Source organism: Elephas maximus, chromosome 21 (genome assembly GCF_024166365.1).
Source record: "Elephas maximus indicus isolate mEleMax1 chromosome 21, mEleMax1 primary haplotype, whole genome shotgun sequence".
NCBI lineage: Eukaryota > Metazoa > Chordata > Mammalia > Proboscidea > Elephantidae > Elephas > Elephas maximus.
Window position 1 is genome coordinate 65,330,725 of NC_064839.1, and position 21,992 is coordinate 65,352,716.

The 21,992-nt window shown below is 38.3% G+C and overlaps 1 protein-coding gene across 15 annotated transcripts in view; it reads right to left on the bottom strand.

Moving 5' to 3' along the window:
- NEK1 (NIMA related kinase 1) overlaps window positions 1-21,992 on the bottom strand; it is a 194,023-nt gene that overhangs the window by 62,897 nt on the left and 109,134 nt on the right. For 8 of the 15 annotated variants that reach the window (XM_049864808.1, XM_049864813.1, XM_049864807.1 and 5 more), the window contains 4 exons: window positions 17,659-17,742; window positions 17,140-17,223; window positions 16,604-16,681; window positions 15,933-16,028 (listed from right to left, as the gene is read on the bottom strand). In XM_049864808.1, coding sequence (XP_049720765.1) covers window positions 15,933-16,028; window positions 16,604-16,681; window positions 17,140-17,223; window positions 17,659-17,742 — 342 coding nt within the window. Of the gene's footprint in view, window positions 1-15,932; window positions 16,029-16,603; window positions 16,682-17,139; window positions 17,224-17,658; window positions 17,743-21,992 lie in introns of those variants that run through there. The other 7 variants (XM_049864817.1, XM_049864812.1, XM_049864815.1 and 4 more) reach the window with 3 other exon arrangements.

A 21,992-nucleotide genomic window follows, 5' to 3' on the forward strand; every position in this document is an offset into this window, starting at 1 on the left:
TTTTTATTTTCTGTAGCCATTTTCTCACAAGGTTCCTAAATCTAAACTTTTCCACACTGCTTACATCTCCACAAAAGGTTTTCAATTATCATTGCAAAACTGCTTCTATTTCATTGTTACGATTTGCTGAAACACTAATCAGCACTGCCACCAAATGACAAAACTCAAAATTTCACTAATTAGTGAGGTTAGGTTTATAAACATATGAAACCTTCAGTTTACCTACTGTTGAGGTAAAAAAAAAAAAAAAACTGAACTCATAGCGACCCTACAGGACTGAGTAGAACTGCCCGATAGAGTTTCCAAGGAGCGCCTGGCGGATTCGAACTGCTGACCTCTTGGTTAGCAGCCATAGCACTTAACCACTATGCCACCAGGGTTTCCTGTTGAGGTAAAGATCAATACAAATACTATTTCATCTCTATATGCTGAATTATTAGTAAGGATTTAATGCAAGTTAGCAAAATTACTCAATGGCCTGATTTCTTATCCAGAATACACAGTACAATTTCACACACAATTTTAAATAGTCTAACGTACATCATGACCACATTTTATCAAATTCATGTTACCTTCTCAAAACCCTGCTTTAGAAGAACCAATAGATATAAATGTATTTGCATTTGAATAGTTTTTCCAAACTAAAATGCTTTTACTGGAATGTGTAAAGATAGACAACAATGTCAGAACAATAAAAGGGGGAATACATCGTATAGAATAGAACTTTCCAATGGAGAGGAAGTCAAGGTGACATCAAACTTGATAAGATAAGGGGAAATTTCAAGGTAACCACAGGAAAGTTAACACATCTACTCATCAAAATAAAGAAGAAAAACAAACAGTCTCAGTAAACACAAAATCTACAATAACAAAAGAAAGGAAAAGAAATTCCACAAACAAAAAAAACTCAGCATAGAAGAGTAAGAGGAACAAAGAAAACCTCAGCACCATGAAAAACAGCACTATAAAATGACAGCAATAAACCCATACCTATCGATTATCACACTGAATGTAAATGGCTTAATGCACCTGTAAAGAAACAGAGTGACAGAACGGATAAAAAAATGACTCATCAATATGCTGTCTACAAGACACATACCGCAGACACAAAGACATAAATATATTAAAAATCAAAGAATGGAAAACAATATATCAAGCAAACAGCAACCAAAAAGGAGCAGGACTGGCAATATTAATCTCAGATAAAACAGACTTTAAGGCAAAATCCACCTAAAAGACATGGAAGGATATTATATAATGATTAAAAGGACAATCCACCATGATGACATAACCATAATAAATATCTATGCACCCAATGAAGCACTCCAAATACATAAAACAAACTCTAACAGCACTGAAAAGAAACTGACAGTTACATAATAATGGTAGGAGACTTCAACACACAACTTTTGGTGAAGGACAAAACATCTAAAAAGAAACTCAGCAAAGATACAGAACATCTAAAGGCCACAATCAACCATCTTGACCTCAAGATGGTATATATTAAACACTGCATCCAACAGCAGCAAAGTACAGATTCTTTTCCAATGCACATGGACCATTCTCCAAAACAGACCACATCTTAGGCCACAAAGCAACCCTCAACAAAATCCAAAACAGTGAGATAATACACAGCATCTTCTCTGATCATAAAGCCATAAAAGCAGAAATTAATAACAGGACGAGCAAGAGGAGGAAAAAAAAACATGGAAAATGAGTAACACTTTGCTTGAAAACCACTGGATAACAGAAGAAATCAGAGACGGAATCAAAAAATTTCTAGAATCAAATAAGAATGAAAACACATCATACCAAAAGCTTTGGGACACAGCAAAGGCAATGCTCAGAGATCAATTTATAGCAATAGCACACATCAAAAAAAGAAGTGACAAAATAAAAACATTAGACCTACGACTAGAACAGACAGAGAACAGCAAAAGAAGCACACAGCCACCAAAAGAAAGAAAATAATAAAGATCAGAGCAGAAATAAACAAAACAGAGAATAGAAAAATGAAAAGAATCAACAAAACTAAAAGTTGGTTCTTTGAAAAGTTCAACAAAATTGACAAATCACTGACTAAACTGACAAAAGAAAAACAGGAAAGGAGGCAAATAACCCAAATAAGAAATGAAATGGGGGACATTACAACAGACTCAACTGAAATAAAAATGACTATATCAAGGACTATGATAAATTGTACTCCAACAAATTTGAAAACCTAGAGGAAATGGACAAATGACTAGAAACACACTACCTACTTAAACTAACACAAACCGAAGTCGAAAATCTGAACAGACCCATAACCAGAGAAGAAATTGAAAATGTAATTAAAAAAAATTCCAAACAAAATAGTCCTGGCCAGATGGCTTTGCTGGAGAATTCTACCAAGCATTCAGAGAGAAGTACTACTTCAACTATTTCAGAACATAGAAAAGGAATGGATACTTCCAAATTCATTCTAGAAAGTTAGCATAACCCTGATACTAAAACCAGGCAAAGACAACACACACACACAAAGATAATTACAGACCAATATAGCTCAAGAATATAGATGCAAAAATTCTCAACAAAATTCTAGGCAATAGAATTCAGCATGATATAAACAAAAAATAATAATATAGCACGACCAAGTGGGATTCATACCAGGTACACAAGGATGGTTCAACGTTAGAAAATCAATCAACATAATTCAGCCATAAACGAAACAAAAGAATCATATGATCGTCTCGAATGAGGTAGAAAAGGCATTTGGTAAAGCCCAATACCCATTTCTGATAAATACTCTCAATAAAATAGGAATAGAAGGGAAATTCCTCAACATAATAAAGGGCATCTATACAAAATAAACAGCCAGAATTGTTCTCAAAGGAAGACGCTGAAAACATCCCCTCCAAGAATGGAAACAAGACAAGGATTCACTTCATCACCACTCCTATTTAACACTGTACGGAAGTCCTAGCTAGAGCAATAAGGCAAGAAAAATAAATAAAGGGCATCCAAAATGGTAAGGAAGAAGTAAAACTATCCCTATTCACGGATGATATGATACTACCCATAGGCAACCCTAAAGACTCAACAAGAAAACTACTAGAATTAATAGAAAGATTCAGCAGAGTAGCAGAATACACGATAAACATATGAAAATCACTTTGATTCCTATACACCAATAAAGAGAAATATGAAAAGGAAATCAGGAAAGCAATACCATTTATAATAGCCCCTAAAAAAAAAAAAAAAAATACTTAGGAATAAATCTAACCAAGGATATAAAAGACCTGTACAAAGAAAACTGTAAAACACTACTGCAAGAAACCAAAAGAGACTTACATAAATGGAAAAACATAGCATGCTCGTGGATAGGCAGATGCAACATTGTGAAAATGTCAATTCTACCAAAAGCAATCTATAAATACCAGGCGACCTCAATCCAAATATCAACAGCATACTTAAACAAGATGGAAAACTAATCATTAACTTTATACAGAAAGGAAAGAGGCCCTGGATAAGTAAAGCATTGCTGAAGAAGAAGGACGAAGTATGAGGCCTTGCACTACCTGACCTCAGAATCTACTATATAGCTACAGTAGTCAAAACAGCCTGGTGCTGGTACAACGACAGACACCTTGACCAATGGAACAGAATTGAGAACCCAGATGTAAATCCATCTACCTACAGTAACCTGATCTTTGACAAAGTCCCAAGGTCCATTAAACGGGAAAAGACTGTCTTTTTAACAAATGGTGCTGGCAAAACTGGATGTCCATCTGTAAAAAAAAAAAAAAAAACAGGACCCACGCCTTACACCACACACAAAAACTAATTCAAAATGGATCAAAGACCTAAATATAAAACCTAAAACAATAAAGATCAAAGAAGAAAAATAGTGTCAATGCTAGGGGTCCTAATACACAGCAGAAATAGAATATAAACTATAACTAACAATATACAAACACCAGAAGATAAGCCAGATAACTGGCATCTTCTAAAAATTAAACACTTGTGCTCACAAAAAGGCTTCAGCAAAAGAGGAAAAAGAGAACCTATGGACTGGGAAAAAAAAATTTGGATATGATATATCTAATAAAGGTCTAATCTCTAAAATTCACAGGAAAATCCAATACCTCTACAATAAAAAGACAAATAATCCAGTTAAAAAATGGGCAAAGGATATGAACAGACCACCAAAGATGACATTCAAACAGCTAACAGACACATGAGGAAATTCTTGTGATTGCTAGCCATTAGAGAAACACAAATCAAAACTACAATTAGATACTATCTCACCCGAACATTACTGGCATAAATCAAAAGAAAGAAAACAGAAAATAACAAATATTGGACAGGCTGCAGGGAGACTGGAACTTCTATGCACTGCTGGTAAGAATGCAATACAGTACAAACATTTTGGAAAACAATACGGCGCTTCCTTAAAAAGCTAGAAATAGAAATACCATATGATCCAGCAATCCCACTCCTAGGAATATATCCTAGAGAAATAAGTGTCATCACACTAATAGTCACATGCACACCCATGTTCACTGTAGCATTATTCACAATTCCAAAAAGATGGAAACTACCTAAGTGCCCTTCGACAGATGAGTGGATAAACAAACTATGGTACATACACTCAGTGGAACACAACACAATGATAAAGAACAATGACATATCAGTGAAACATCTTACCACTTGGATCAATCTAGAGAGCATTATGCTGAGTGAAATAAGTCAATCACAAAAGGACAAATTCAGTAAGAGAGCATTATTATAAAAACTCATGAAAAAGTTTACACACAAAAAGAAACAAACTTTGATGGTTAATAAGGAGGGCAAGGATGGGGAGGGAAAAACACTAGACAACAGATAAGTGGTAATTCTGGTGAAGGATAAGACACTAAACAATACTGGGGAACTAAGCATAATTTGACCGAGGCAAAGTCATAGAAGCTTCACGGTTGTATTCAAACTTCCGGAGGGACTGAGTTACTGGGCTGGGGGCTGGGGGCCATGGTCTTGGAGGACATCCAGCTCAATCGGCATAACATAGTTTATAAAGAAAACATTCTACACCTGCCTGTGGTGAGTAGCGACTGGGGTCTTAAAAGCCTGCGAGTGGCCAACTAAGATATATCTACTGGTCCCATCCTGGCTGGAGCAAAGGAGAATGAAGAAAACCAAAGACACAAGGGAAAGATTAGTTCAAAGGACTAATGGACCACAACTACCACAACCTCTACCAGACTGATCCCAGAAATACTAGATGGTGCCCGGCTACCAACACCAACTACTCTGACAAAAATCACAATACAGGGTGGTCCTGGACAGAGTGGGAGAAAAATGTAGAACACAATTCAAATTCACAGACACAAAAGAGGCTAGACTGTTGGTTTGACAGAGACTGGAGAAACCTCAAGAGTATGGCCCCTGGACACTCTTCTAACTCAGTACTGAAGTCACTCCCAAGGTTCACCCATCAGCCAAAGATTAGACAGGTCTCTAGGTCAAACAATAACACATGTGAGGAATATGCTTCATAGTTCAATCACATATATGAGACCGAATGGGCACATCAACTCAAAAGCAAAGATGAGAAGGCAGGAAGGGACAGGAAAACCACACAAATGGAAACAGGGAACCTAAGGTAGAGAAAGACAGAGTGTTGACACATCGCAGGGTTGGCAACCAATGTCACAAAACAATTTGTCCATTAATTGTTTAATGAGAAGCTAATTTGCTATGTAAGCTTTCACCTAAAGCACAATTAAACAACAACAAAAAAAGTGTAAGGATAAGAACAGTCCAAAGTAGCCAGAAGGGGAAAGTGTATCTACCCAGCGAGGTCCAAAGAATGGGACAAACACAGAAATGGAAATGGAATACACAAGAAAAAGTTTAACAAAATAAAGAACCCACTGTATTCAAAATATAATCTTTGATAACCAAGACAGAGTTTCCCTAGTTGTATTTTTCATATTTAATTTTTTTTTTTATTTAACTTTTATTAAGCTTCAAGTAAACGTTTACAAATCCAATCAGTCTGTCACATATAAGTTTACATACATCTCACTCCCTACTCCCACTTGCTCTCCCCCTCTTGAGTAAGCCCTTTCAGTCTCTCCTTTCTTGACAATTTTGCCGGCTTCCCTCTCTCTCTATCCTCCCATCCCCCCTCCAGACAAGAGTTGCCAACACAATCTCAAGTGTCCACCTGATATAATTAGTTCACTCTTCATCAGCATCTCTCTCCCCCCCGCTGACCAGTCCCTTTCATGTCTGATGAGTTGTCTTCAGGAATGGTTCCTGTCCTGTGCCAACAGAAGGTCTGGGGACCATGGCTGCCGGGATTCCTCTAGTCTCAGTCAGACCATTAAGTTTGGTCTTTTTATGAGAATTTGGGGTCTGTATCCCACTGATCTCCTGCTCCCTCAGGGGTCCTCTGCTGTCCTCCCTGTCAGGGCAGTCATCGATTGTGGCCGGGCACCAACTAGTTCTTCTGGTCTCAGGATGATGTAGGTCTCTGGTTCATGTGGCCCTTTCTGTCTCTTGGGCTCTTAGTTGTCGTGTGGCCTTGGTGTTCTTCATTCTCCTTTGATCCAGGTGGGTTGAGACCAACTGAGGCATCTTAGATGGCCCCTTGTTGGCATTTAAGACCCCAGACGCCACATTTCAAAGTGGGATGCAGAATGATTTCATAATAGAATTATTTTGCCAATTGACTTAGAAGTCCCGGCAAACCATGTTCCCCAGACCCCCGCGCTTGCTCCGCTGACCTTTGAAGCATTCATTTTATCCCAGAAACTTCTTTGCTTTTGGTCCAGTCCAATTGAGCTGACCTTCCATGTATTGAGTGTTGTCTTCCCCTTCACCTAAAGCAGTTCTTATCTACTGATTAATCAATAAAAAACCCTCTCCCACCCTCCCTCCCTCCCCCCCTTGTAACCACAAAAGTATGTGTTCTTCTCAGGTTTACTATTTCTCAAGATCTTATAATAGTGGTCTTATACAATATTTGTCCTTTTGCCTCTGACTAATTTCGCTCAGCATAATGCCTTCCAGGTTCCTCCATGTTATGAAATGTTTCAGAGATTCGTCACTGTTCTTTATCGATGCGTAGTATTCCATTGTGTGAATATACCACAATTTATTTACCCATTCATCCGTTGATGGACACCTTGGTTGCTTCCAACTTTTTGCTATTGTATACAGAGCTGCAATAAACATGGGTGTGCATATATCTGTTTGTATGAAGACTCTTGTATCTCTAGGGTATATTCCCAGGAGTGGGATTCCTGAGTTGTATGGTAGTTCTATTTCTAACTGTTTAAGATAACGCCAGATGGATTTCCAAAGTGGTTGTACCATTTTACATTCCCACCAGCAGTGTATGAGAGTTCCAATCTCTCCGCAGCCTCTCCAACATTTATTATTTTGTGATTTTTGGATTAATGCCAGCCTTGCTGGTGTGAGATGGAATCTCATCGTAGTTTTAATTTGCATTTCTCTAATGGCTAATGATCGAGAGCATTTTCTCATGTATTTGTTGGCTGCCTGAGTATCTTCTTTAGTGAAATGTGTGTTCATATCCTTTGCCCACTTCTTGATTGGGTTGTTTGTCTTTTTGTGGTTGAGTTTTGACAGAATCATGTAGATTTTAGAGATCAGGCGCTGGTCGGAGATGTCATAGCTGAAAATTCTTTCCCAATCTGTAGGTGGTCTTTTTACTCTTTTGGAGAAGTCTTTAGATGAGCATAGGTGTTTGATTTTTAGGAGCTCCCAGTTATCCGGTTTCTCTTCATCATTTTTGGTAATGTTTTGTATTCTGTTTATGCCTTGTATTAGGGCTCCTAGGGTTATCCCAATTTTTTCTTCCATGATCTTTATCGTTTTAGTCTTTATGTTTAGGTCTTTGATCCACTTGGAGTTAGTTTTTGTGCATGGTGTGAGGTATGGGTCCTGTTTCATTTTTTTGCAAATGGATATCCAGTTATGCCAGCACCATTTGTTAAAAAGGCTATCTTTTCCCCAATTAATTAACACTGGTCCTTTGTCAAATATCAGCTGCTCATACATGGATGGATCTATGTCTGGGTTCTCAATTCTGTTCCATTGGTCTATGTGCCTGTTGTTGTACCAGTACCAGGCTGTTTTGACTACTGTGGCTGTATAATACGTTCTGAAGTCAGGTAAAGTGAGGCCTCCCACTTTCTTCTTCTTTTTCAGTAGTGCTTTTTTTGCTTATCCGGGGCTTCTTTCCCTTCCATATGAAATTGGTGATTTGTTTCTCTATCCACTTAAAATATGACATTGGAATTTGGATCGGAAGTGCGTTAAATGTATAGATGGCTTTTGGTAGAATAGACATTTTTACTATGTTAAGTCTTCCTATCCATGAGTAAGGTATGTTTTTCCACTTAAGTATGTCCTTTTGAATTTCTTGTAGTAGAGCTTTGTAGTTTTCTTTGTATAGGTCTTTTACATCCTTGGTAAGATTTATTCCTAAGTATCTTATCTTCTTGGGGGCTACTGTGAATGGTATTGATTTGGTGATTTCCTCTTCGGTGTTCTTTTTGTTGATGTAGAGGAATCCAAGTGATTTTTGTATGTTTATTTTATAACCTGAGACTCTGCCAAACTCTTCTATTAGTTTCAGTAGTTTTCTGGAGGATTCCTTAGGGTTTTCATGTCATCTGCAAATAGTGATAACTTTACTTCTTCCTTGCCAATCCGGATACCTTTTATTTCTTTGTCTAGCCTAATTGCCCTGGCTAGGACTTCCAGCACGATGTTGAATAAGAGTGGTGATAAAGGGCATCCTTGTCTGGTTCCCGTTCTCAAGGGAAATGCTTTCAGGTTCTCTCCATTTAGAGTGATATTGGCTGTTGGCTTTGCATAGATGCCCTTTATTATGTTGAGGAATTTTCCTTCAATTCCTATTTTGGTAAGAGTTTTTATCATAAATGGGTGTTGGACTTTGTCAAATGCCTTTTCTGCATCAATTGATAAGATCATGTGGTTTTTGTCTTTTGTTTTATTTATGTGATGGATTACATTAATGGTTTTTCTGATATTAAACCAGCCTTGCATACCTGGTATAAATCCCACTTGATCAGGGTGAATTATTTTTTTGATGTGTTGTTGGATTCTATTGGCTAGAATTTTGTTGAGGATTTTTGCATCAATGTTCATGAGGGATATAGGTCTATAATTTTCTTTTTTTGTAATGTCTTTACCTGGTTTTGGTATCAGGGAGACGGTGGCTTCATAGAATGAGTTGGGTAGTATTCCGTCATTTTCTATGCTTTGGAATACCTTCAGAAGTAGTGGTGTTAACTCTTCTCTGAAAGTTTGGTAGAACTCTGCAGTGAAGCCGTCCGGGCCAGGGCTTTTTTTTGTTGGGAGTTTTTTGATTACCGTTTCAATCTCTTTTTTTGTTATGGGTCTATTTAGTTGTTCTACTTGTGAATGTGTTAGTTTAGGTAGGTAGTGTTTTTCCAGGAATTCATCCATTTCTTCTAGGTTTTCAAATTTGTTAGAGTACAATTTTTCATAATAATCTGAAATGATTCTTTTAATTTCATTTGGTTCTGTTGTGATGTGGTCCTTCTCGTTTCTTATTCGGGTTACTTGTTTCCTTTCCTGTATTTCTTTAGTCAGTCTAGCCAATGGTTTATCAATTTTGTTAATTTTTTCAAAGAACCAGCTTTTGGCTTTGTTAATTCTTTCAATTGTTTTTCTGTTCTCTAATTCATTTAGTTCAGCTCTAATTTTTATTATTTGTTTTCTTCTGGTGCCTGATGGATTCTTTTGTTGCTCACTTTCTATTTGTTCAAGTTGTAGGGACAGTTCTCTGATTTTGGCTCTTTCTTCTTTTTGTATGTGTGCATTTATCGATATAAATTGGCCTCTGAGCACTGCTTTTGCTGTGTCCCAGAGGTTTTGATAGGAAGTATTTTCATTCTCGTTGCTTTCTATGAATTTCCTTATTCCCTCCTTGATGTCTTCTATAACCCAGTCTTTTTTCAGGAGGGTATTGTTCATTTTCCAAGTATTTGATTTCTTTTCCCTAGTTTTTCTGTTATTGATCTCTAGTTTTATTGCCTTGTGGTCTGAGAAGATGCTTTGTAATATTTCGATGTTTTGGACTCTGCAAAGGTTTGTTTTATGACCTAATATGTGGTCTATTCTAGAGAATGTTCCATGTGCGCTAGAAAAAAAAGTATATTTTGCAGCAGTTTGGTGGAGAGTTCTGTATAAATCAATGAGGTCAAGTTGGTTGATTGTTGTAATTAGATCTTTCGTGTCTCTATTGAGCTTCTTACTGGATGTCCTGTCCTTTTCCGAAAGTGGTGTGTTGAAGTCGCCTACTATAATTGTGGAGGTATGTATCTCACTTTTCAATTCTGTTAAAATTTGATTTATGTATCTTGCAGCCCTGTCATTGGGTGCATAAATATTTAATATGGTTATGTCTTCCTGATCAATTGTCCCTTTTATCATTATATAGTGTCCTTCTTTATCCTTTGTGGTGGATTTAAGTCTAAAGTCTATTTTGTCAGAAATTAATATTGCCACTCCTCTTCTTTTTTGCTTATTGTTTGCTTGATATACTTTTTTCCATCCTTTGAGTTTTAGTTTGTTTGTGTCTCTAAGTCTAAGGTGTGTCTCTTGTAGGCAGCATATAGATGGATCGTGTTTCTTTATCCAGTCTGTGACTCTCTGTCTCTTTATTGGTGCATTTAGTCCATTTACATTCAGGGTAATTATAGATAAATAAGTTTTTAGTGCTGTCATTTTGATGCCTTTTTATGTGTGTTGTTGACAATTTCATTTTTCCACATACTTTTTTGTGCTGAGGCGTTTTTCTTAGTAAATTGTGAGATCCTCATTTTCATAGTGCTTGACTTTATGCTAGTTGAGTCGTTATGTTTTTCTTGGCTTTTATCTTGAGTTATAGAGTTGTTATACCTTTTTGTGGTTACCTTATTATTTACCCCTATTTTTCTAAGTAAAAACCTAATTTGTATTGTTCTGTATCGCCTTGTATCACTCTCCATATGGCAGTTCAATGCCTCCTGTATTTAGTCCCTCTTTTTGATTATTGTGATCTTTTACCTATTGACTTCCAGGATTCCCTGTTATGTGTATTTTTTTTTTTAATTAATCTTAATTTTTTTGTTTCTGTGATTTCCCTATTTGAGTTGATATCAGGACGTTCTGTTTTGTGACCTTGTGTTGTGCTGATATCTGATATTATTGGTTCTCTGACCAAACAATATCCTTCAGTATTTCTTGTAGCTTTGGTTTGGTTTTTGCAAATTCTCTAAACTTGTGTTTGTCTGTAAATATCTTAATTTCGCCTTCATATTTCAGAGAGAGTTTTGCTGGATATATGATCCTTGGCTGGCAGTTTTTCTCCTTCAGTGTTCTGTATATGTCGTCCCATTCCCTTCTTGCCTGCATGGTTTCTGCTGAGTAGTCTGAACTTATTCTTATTGATTCTCCCTTGAAGGAAACCTTTCTTTTCTCCCTGGCTGCTTTTAAAATTTTCTGTTTATCTTTGGTTTTGGTGAGTTTGATGATAATATGTCTTGGTGTTTTTCTTTTTGGATCAATCTTAAATGGGGTTCGATGAGCATCTTGGATAGATATCCTTTCGTCTTTCATGATGTCAGGGAAGTTTTGTGTCAGGAGTTCTTCAACTATTTTCTCTGTGTTTTCTGTCCCCCCTCCCTGTTGTGGGACTCCAATCACCCGCAGGTTATCCTTCTTGATAGAGTCCCACATAATTCTTAGGGTTTCTTCATTTTTTTTAATTCTTTTATCTGATTTTTTTTCCAGCTATGTTGGTATTGATTCCCTGGTCCTCCAGATATCCCAGTCTGCATTCTAATTGCTCGAGTCTGCTCCTCTGACTTCCTATTGCGTTGTCTAATTCTGTAATTTTATTGGTAATCTTTTGGATTTCTACATGTTGTCTCTCTATGGATTCTTGCAACTTATTAATTTTTCCACTATGTTCTTGAATAATCTTTTTGAGTTCTTCAACAGTTTTATCGGTGTGTTCCTTGGCTTTTTCTGCAGTTATCCTAATTTCATTTGTGATATCTTTAAGCATTCTGTAAATTAGTTTTTTATATTCTGTATCTGATAATTCCAGGATTGTATCTTCATTTGGGAAAGATTTTGATTCTTTTGTTTGGGGGGTTGGAGAAGCTGTCATGGTCTGCTTCTTTAAGTGGTTTGATATGGATTGTTGTCTCTGAGCCATCACTGGGAAACTAGTTTTTCCAGAAAATCCGCTAAAAAAAAAATGCAGTCAGATCCCTATCAGAGTTCTCCCTCTGGCTCAGGCTATTCGGATGTTAATGAAGCGGCCTGGGGAGGGTGGGGGAGGGAACAGAGAGATAGGAGAGTAGCACCTCAGAATATAGCCAGAGTTGCTTGTCTTGCTTGGAATGACTATTATATCTGAGATTCCCGCGGGCGCGTCGCCTATGTGTGCTGGCTGCGTGGAGATTGCCCCTGGGGGGTCTGGCCCGCTGGAGTCAAGGTCAGATCCTCCGCTTCCAGCCCCACGCCCAACGTCAAGGCTCCCCTACTGGGAGGGTGCACTCTCGACTCCAAAATCAGTCGCTGCCTCCCGGGGACTTCTTGTCCCTCCAGCCGCGTGGCCGTGCCGCCTCCGCGAACCAGTTGGGCCGCCTCCCAGGGTTAGTTCAGATGGGTGGAGCAGCTCCCCGTGCTTGTGCCATGACCGAGTGTCCCGGCTGGGACGCTGATCTCCCCGCTCCAATACCAGTCGCTGCCTCCCAGGGACTTCTCCTATCGGCTGCGTCCCACGCCGCCCGCGCGACCCGGCTGGGCCCCTTCCCGGGGTTAGTTCAGGGGGGTGGAGCAGTTCTCCGTGTTTATGCCGTACCTGCGTCCAGTCCAAATCCCGGCGGGACAGTTGCCTGGCTGGGACACTGCTCTTCCTGCTCCGAGACCAGTCACTGCCTCCAGGGGACTTCTCCTACCGGCTGCGTCCCACGCCGCCCGCGGAACCGGCTGGTCCCCCTCCCGGGGTTAGTTCATGGGGGTGGAGCAGCTCTCTGTGCTTGTGCCGTACCTGACTGGTGCGCTGGCTCCAGGCTTTGGAAACAATCACTGCTTCCCCGTATTAGTTCATTCTCCGTCTCTAAATCTGTGTTTGTTGTTCAGGGTTTGTAGATTGTTATGTATGTGATCGATTCACTTTTTTTTCCGTGTCTTTGTTGTAAGAGGGATCCGAGGTAGTGTCTGCCTAGTCCGCCATCTTGGCTCCGCCCCCCCATATTTAATTTTTAAATACACTGCTACCTTTTTTTTTTAATTGAATCTGTCTTTCTTACATGTTTTATTCACAATTTGTGCATACACACTGGTTAAGAAAGGCAGCACTACGTTATTCGGAAAAACAAAAATCCTCTCACATGAAAACCATTCTCCATGTTTTAGTCCTACTTAGTACATTATTTTAAGATTAAATGTGGCAAAGAGGAAACTTGGATCTATACTGTCAGAGAATCAGAAAAACGAAAGCAGTGATTTTTGCCCTTTGTTACATCAAAGGTACTTTTGAGGATCCAATGAAAGAGATGTGTCTTACTGAAAAAACGCACCAACTTATGTACAAGCAAACTTTTAATTTCAGGAAGTTTAATAGTCTTAACTCCAGCTCTGAATACCATGTTAACCATTCCTGTGTTAGAGTGATGGTCAATGAGAAAATAGAGGCATATGAAACCTCTATACTACATGTGGATTATGCTATATTAGACTTTCTGCTGAAATAACTACTTGGTAAAATAACTTTAATCCATTTTCTATAGATTAAGCTGGACGTAGGTACTTACATTATAAAAACTATTTTTCTAGCCAGTTTAGACAGAGCAACATTAGAGATCAAGCCTTTCACCTAGGAGGTGAGAAAACAAAAGCTTACAAACATTAAGCCAATTCTAGAAGGAGGCTAATTAATTGGCAGAGCTGAGACTAAAAATCAGGTATTCTGATTCCTAGCTTAATTTTTTGTCATTACACCAGGTATATCCAATAAACGAATGTTTACTAAATACTTCTCTATGCATAGCTCTGAAATATGATCCGCAGAATTCAAAAAGAACTTACTTATTAATGTTATTCACAAGGCACCATGCTAACCATTTTAGAGGGTAAATCTGCTAAGGTTCCTTGGTTGAAAGAGGTAGAAACTAACTCTGGAGAAAAAAACAAGAGGAGGGGGCTGGACTGGAGATGATGAGAGAGAAGAGGAAAAGGAAGGGGAGGAGGGAAGGGAAGCGAGAAAGGAAAGGTGAAGGGAAAGGAGAGAAGGAGGGAGGGAGAGACAAAGGGAAAGATGGAAGGAGGGAGGGGGGAAGATCAGTAAGGTTACAGAAGCAAACGAAAGCCCTCCAAAAGAAGAAGAATGAGGATAGCTATATGGATCTAGACAGCAGAAACTAATTTATGTTCTCATCAGGTTCTCTTATTAAATTAAATAAACTCCAACTTCCAATCTTCTGATATTCTGCTCAAGCTTCAAGTCTTGGGAGAGAATTCAACAGGCCTATTACAAATCCACCAGCTGCTCCTTGGAAACTCTATGGGACAATTCTACTCTGTCTTACACGGTCACTATGAGTCAGAATTGACTCGATGGCAATAGGTTTGGTTTTTTGAAGAGATGTAAGAACATTAATACAACCAAGATTAAGAATATGTGCTAACCAACTAGAAAGAAGACATGTTAATACTGGTTAAGGGAAAGACATTACACAACAGGCGGGAAGTCAGGACAACAGGACCCAGGCAAAGGCAGGCACTGAGAAAAACGCAAGAACAAAGGGCAATCACAGTAATTACTGTAACATAGACAACCCTATAACAATATTAACAAATAATAATCTACAAATGGATATATAGGTAGCAAGGTATGCTAAACAGGAGAGGGAGGGTGCAAGAGAGCACTCCCACCTGCAGATAGAGGTTGGGTTGTGAATATTACTACGTATACATTCGTAGATGCTGCATGTATATTAATATAGACAAAAGAACACACAAGGGGCATAGTCATGGAAAACTCCGAGACATAACCAAACAATCACAGGGCAAAGTTACTAGGTTTGAAGCCTGAGGACCACAGACATGGGGGACATCTTTGTCAACTGGCATAACATAGCTCATAAAGAAAATATTCTACATCTCACTTTATGAATACCATCTGGGGTCTTAAAAGCTTGTGAGCAGATAAGACACAACTACTGGTCTCGTCCCGGCTGGAGCAAAGTGGAGTGAAGAAAACCAAAGGCTCAAGGGTACAATTAGTCCAAAGGACTAATAGACCACATAAACCACAGCCTAAATGACCCCAAGACCAGAAGAACTAGATGGTGCCTGACTACCACTACCATCTGCTCTGACTGGGATCACAGCAGAGGGTCCCAGGCAGAGTGGGAGAAAAATGTAGAACAAAAATCAAATTCATAAAAAAAACCAGACTTAATGGTCTGATAGAGACTGGTGAAGCCTCCAAGACTATGGCCCTGAGACTCCCTTCTAACATGGAATTAAAGCCATTCTTGGAGACCATCTTTCAGCCAAACAATAGGCAGGCCTACAAAATTAACAGTAACACCCGAGGGGAACAAGCTCCTTAGAACAGCTAATTATATGAGACCAAAAGGGCAAAATCTCCCCAAAAGCAAGGATGAGACAGCAGGAAGGGGTAGAAAAACTGGATGAAAGGTAACAGGGAGCCCAGAGCAGAAATGGGGCAAGTGCTGACACACTGAGGGGACGCAACCAACGTCTTGGAACATTTTGCGTACAAATCGTTGGATGGGAAGCTATTTTGTTCTGTAAACCTCCATCTAAAAAGCAATACTTAAAAAAAAAAATGTGCTAAACCTTACATGCTCTTCCCACACTTTCTTTTCTCTTTCATACGCTTCCTTTCTCTTCCGCTCCAGTTGTTCTTTTAGTACAGCTGCACGTGCATTTGCTTGGGACTGAAAACACAATCGAAAAATCAACACAGTTAGTTATCAGAGGGAAGCGTTTAGGACTTTTTCAGGTCTACAAAGATAATACATAGTTTTTAGCCAAAAAAGAAGTGTGTAGTGAGGTGGGGGGATGGGGGTGGGTCAAACGTTTCCAGAGTAAGAATGTAAGCTCACTCTCATAGCAAGTGCTCGATAAATATTTACTGAATAAAAATAAATAACAGGTGCATTCTGATGGAAAATTTAAAACAATGATTATTATACCTGGGCTTCATTTTATTTATCTTCAAGAAGTGGACAATGGTATATTTTTCATCTACTGTTTTTCTTTTTAAAGGTTACCTATGTGACAGTTTCATGTACTTATGCCGTGGTTTCATCTAACTGCTGTTCATAAGTATGTAATATAAAAAAGTGAAAAATGCTATTTTTCAGAAACCAAAAAGTGAGGAATAGAGGGGAAAGAAAAGTTAGGGTAAGAGAGTAAGGTGACTTAACTATGCAACAACATAAATCTGTATCTCAAGTTTTAATTTTTTTCTAAAACATAACAAAAACACCTGTATCATTTCTAGTCATACCTTAAGTGCTTCAATCTTTTTGCGCCTCATGTCAGCCTCTTCGCTTCCTTTTTGTCCTTCGAAGTTATCAGCTTCTTTCTAAAAAATAAGTAGATGAGCAAACCATTCAGGAAAGGACGGTCACATCCAGTGCAGAGCTCTATAGCGGATAATATGAATAAACTGACATCTAAAAATGGGAAATCATTCAATGCTGTTCATTTTTTCTCCCACAGCTACAAGTGAACTCTCTACAACTATCAACCCTTAGGGACAATGGGACAAAAAGATTAAAAAAAGAGGATGGTATAAAACATACTTCCCTTCTTCCTTGAGCAGTAATTACAACTTCCACTCAGAATTCCTCAAGAACAAATGGTCTTATTAATTCCAAATCATATCAATAACATTTACTTTAACTGTATGTACAGTTTTCTGCTCTCTCACTTTCACTTCTTCATTGCTTTTTATTTTTGTGTTAGTGGCACAAACATGTTTAATCTTAATATATTATAATGTTATCCGATTACTTTTTAAAATATTGATTTTCAACCTGCCTTTTCACCACGAAGTTTGGCTCTGATCTGTTGGCGCTCATTGAAATTCTGTAGTCTTATTTGTTTTAGCCTTGCTAGATAAACCTGTAAGGAGAAAAAAAAAAAGCAACATATTAATTTAATACAAAACCTATCAACATTTTTAACTGCTAAAAAAAAAATTTCTTTTCATTTAAGGAAAAATGTTAATCTGAAAACAAGAAATCATAATTTTGAAATTTGGTTAATGAAAAATGTTATATTAGCTTTCGAGTGTTTAATTTAGATCAACTTATTTCTGAAAAGAAGGACATTATACTTTTAAAATTTTATCAAAAGAAAAGAAATTCAACTGAGAATACTGAAGAGCAGTTACGGGGCAAAATTATGAAACAGTATGTCAATAAAATATATTAAGAGGTCCCTACAGACCCACAAAATCTTCAAACAGTTGTTAAGAATTTAAACCATGCAAGAAAAGAAGGTAATAAACTCAAAAATGGCTATGTGACGGAGGTAGAGAACATGCAGGAAGCATACCTCTTCCTCATTGTCTCTCGGCTTCCCTCCTCTCGAAGAGCTGGACCTGCCTCCATACATAGCTGCCAGGTTTTGCAGGAGTCCCTGTTCATCATTTAATGTACTAAGTTTAAGAACGACTAAGGCTACATCATCATCCTATCTGGGAATATCCAGGTGCCACTTTATTGCTTTTGGCAAATACTGATTATTTCTAGCACATAAACTCTCATAACAAACCCTAGCATTTTTCTCTCTCCATTTAACAAACGCATACAGTGAGAACAGAAGGAAGCAATTAAACTCAAAACATAATTATTGAAAACACAGACCAGCTATGTTTTTATTAGGCATTTAAGTAAACAGGTTTTTAAAACTGCTTCAGAGGTTAGCTAAACCTCAAATCAAATATTTCCTCCACAAGGCGCCAATCCACTTACACAGACGTTTATATACTAAATACACACACAATAATATATCTGAGCTCACTGCTTCTGAATTAACAAATGTGTTGTACATTAATTATGAGATCTAACTCAAACTCTTTGCACTCAGGCAGATCCTGGTGCTGTACTATGAATGATCATAGCACATCACCAACTGACTCATTTTTTAACACAGTTTATCATAAACATAGAACTACAGTTGATCCTCATTTGGGGATTTGCCTAGTTGCTTAAATTTATTTGTAACCCTGACATCAATACTTGTGACGCTTTCACAGCCACATACCGACACACACAGAGCAGCAAAATACGTGAGTCACCTGCTGGGTATGCTCCCAGCTGGGGCCGAACAAGGTGATGTGATGCTCTGCCTTGTTTCAACTTTCACACTGTAAACAAGTGACCTTTTCGTGGTGTAGCTGATGCCATGTTTTCTGCACTTTTTTGTACTTTTTTTGGCCATTTCGCTATTTAAAATGGCACCCCAGCATAGCACTGAAGCGCTGACTAGTGTTCCTAAGCACAAGAAGGCCGTGATATACCTTAAGGACAAGATCTGTGTGTTGGATGAGCCTCCCTCAGGCATGAGTTACAGAGCTGCTGGCCAAGAGTTCAATGTTAATGAATAAGCAAATATTTAAATAAGGACTCTTTAAAGAGAAACACACATAAAATAAGGTTATGTATCGATTGGTTAATGAAAGTGTTGTGAACAGGGGCTTGCAGGAAACTAACTCCATATTTCCCCAGAAGCAATGGTGCCATATTCACTAATTCAGTGTTTGGGGCAACTCTATAAAACATAACTACATGAATAATGAGAATCGATTGTACCTCCTTATTAGAAATTATTAATATCCTTCAATAAAACTATCACATTGTGAAATTATCTTGCTCTTCCTTCATCAGAAAAGCATGCTTCAAGTTCAATTTAAAAAAATTATCTCAACCCCACTTCCCTGTCTATTGCCCACAAATACTACATTTTTACCAGCTTGTTAAAAGCCTAGTACTTTTTATGTTTATTGTCTCCATTTTCCTGCTTTCCCTTTATTTTTTTAACCCACTGCAAACTGGTTTCTGATCCCACTATGCCTATGAAACTTTTCTCTCTAAGGTCAACAATGTCCTTCTAGTTCAAAATTCAGATGGGCCCTTTTCAGAAATTTTGGCACTTAATATTTCAACTGCAAATTAGTTTTGACTAAGTCCATTTAATTTATATATACTTTCCGTCATAACAGAAATAAACTTACTGTGGAAAACTTATAAGGGAAATAGAAATCAATCATAATTCTACCATCTGAAAAACTTAAAGTTTAAGGGTATCCCTTCCAAATTTCCTTCTATGCATACATATGAATACCCATATGTTTACTTTTACAAAGTATTCTACTATAGCTACCCTGATTTTCACTTAATATCATATCCTGAGTGTCTTCCCATATCCACTTAATATTCCATAAAAACATTAATCTTAACTCACAATATAAATGAAAATATCCATAATATTCTATAAGTGTGCTATATTTCAACACACACAAAAAAATAAAAACAAAAAGTCTCTCTTCTTTACCAGTGTTCATAACAGCACTCTGTCCTGGCTTCTTCCAATAGTTCAGTATTTTTCACAGGCTCCTCTCCTCCTTGGCTCATCACTAAATGTTCTCGAGAGTTTCATTCTCAGTCCTCCTTCTCTTATCGTCCTCCAGCTTTAACATATGTTGCTAATCCCTAAAATTAAACCAACCTCACAGGCCTTTCTTTTGAGCTAGAGAATTCTGGATATATTTAATTGACATCTAGAAAACGCCACTCTGTTATACAGCAAACCTACCCCAAACAATTCAGAACCCTGACTTCGTCACTCCTTTTACTACATGACCCTATTCCTGTGTCACTTATTGGTCATGATCAGCCGCCAAAGTTGGCAACCTCAGAGCTATCTTTGCCTCCTCTCTCTTATCCGCTATGTAAAATTTACTGCAAAAGTACCAACTCTACCTTCTAATAAAGGAACCCCAGAAGCACAACTGTTAAGTGCTTCACTGCTAACCAAATGGTTTGCAGTTCAAATTTACCCAGCAGCTCCACAGGAGAAAGGCCTGGCAATCAGTTCCTGGAAAGACTACAGCCTAGAAAACCCTATGGGGCAGTTCTACTTTGTCACATGGGGTTGCTATCAGCTGAAATTGACTCAACAGCACCTACCAATGATAACCTTCTAGTAACTCTATAACTTAACCCTTTAGTTTCTATTTTGGACCCCTGGTGCCTCAGTAATTAAGTGTTCAGCTGCTAACCAAAAGGTCAGCAGTTCCAGTCCACTAGCCATACCGCAGAAGGACGTGGCAGCCTTTTTCCATAGAAAGATTACAGCCTTAGAAATTCCATGGGGGCAGTTCTCCTCCATCCTGTAGGGTCACTATGAGTCAGAACTGACTCAGTGGCAATGGGGTGGGTGTGTACTGGAGAACTGAGTATTTTAAGAAGTATTACTATAGTCTGTATCTTCCCATTACGGTCTTAGAAAAATATAAGTATTACAGTCACTCTGAAGGTTTTTTTTTTTTAAACTTTTTAGTATGAAATAATTTTAGGTTCACAGGAAGGTGAACAGGAATGTACAGGGAAGTCCCATGCACCCTTTACCTAGCCTCTCCCAATTTTATCATCTTACATAACTACAAACCAAAAAACCCACTGCCATCGAGTCAATTCCAATTTATAGTGACCCTACAGGACAGTCTAGAGCTGCCCCATTGGGTTTCCAAGGAGCGGCTGGTGGGTTCACACTGTGACCTGTTGGTTAGCAGTTGAGCTCTTAACCACTATGCCACCAAAACCAACACTAGTACAAACCACAGAGATTTCACTATTATACATGCCATATATGCATCTGTGTGTATTAATGAAATTTTATCATTATGTATAGCTTCATGTAACCACCATCGTAATCAAGATACTTAACTGTACCAGCACCATAAGCATTCATAGCCACAGTGACACCCCCAATGACTAACCTCTGTCAACCACTAATCTGTTCTCCATTTATACAATTATTTCGGTAATGTTTTACACATGCATTTATGTGTCCATGTACGTGTGTATGATATATTTGAACTTTTGTGATACAGTCAGAGAGCAGGGGAGATAAAGGAAGAAGAAATAGGCAGGGCCAGGCAAAGAGACGTGAGATGAATTATGAAAAGACAAGCGGGAATAGCTAGAGTTACATGAGAGTAGGTGGTGTTGGTGAAGAACACTGAATATACATACCACAGACTGCCAAAAGAACAGGAGCCCTGGTGGTGCAGTGGCTAAGAGCTTGGCGGCAAACCAAAATGGTGGCAGTTCAAATCCACCAGCTGCTCCTTGGAAACTCTTTGCGGGTAACTCTACTCTGTCCTATGGGGTCACTATGAGTTAGAACTGACTTGACAGCAACGGGTTTAGATTTTTTTTTTTGCCAAAAGAACGAACAAATCTGTCTTAGAAGTATAGCCAGAATGCTCCTTAGAAGTAAGGATGGCGAGATTTCCTCTTGCTTACTTTGGACATGTTATCAGGTGGGACTGATCCCTGGAAAAGAATATCATGCTTGGTAAAGTAGAGGATCAGTGAAAAAGTGGAAGACCCTCAACAAATTGGATTGACATAGTGGCTGCAACAAAGGGCTCAACATAGCAACAATTTTAAGGCTGGAACAGGACCAGGTAATGTTTTGTTCTGCTATATATAGGATTGCTATGAGTTGGAACCGACTCAATGGTACCTAACAACAACGTGTAGAATCATACATTATGTATTTTTTTTGAGGCCATTTTCACTCTGTATAATTTCCTCGAGGTCCACCCAAGTTGTTGCATCCATCAATAGTTAATTCTTTTTTATTCCTGAATAGTTTTC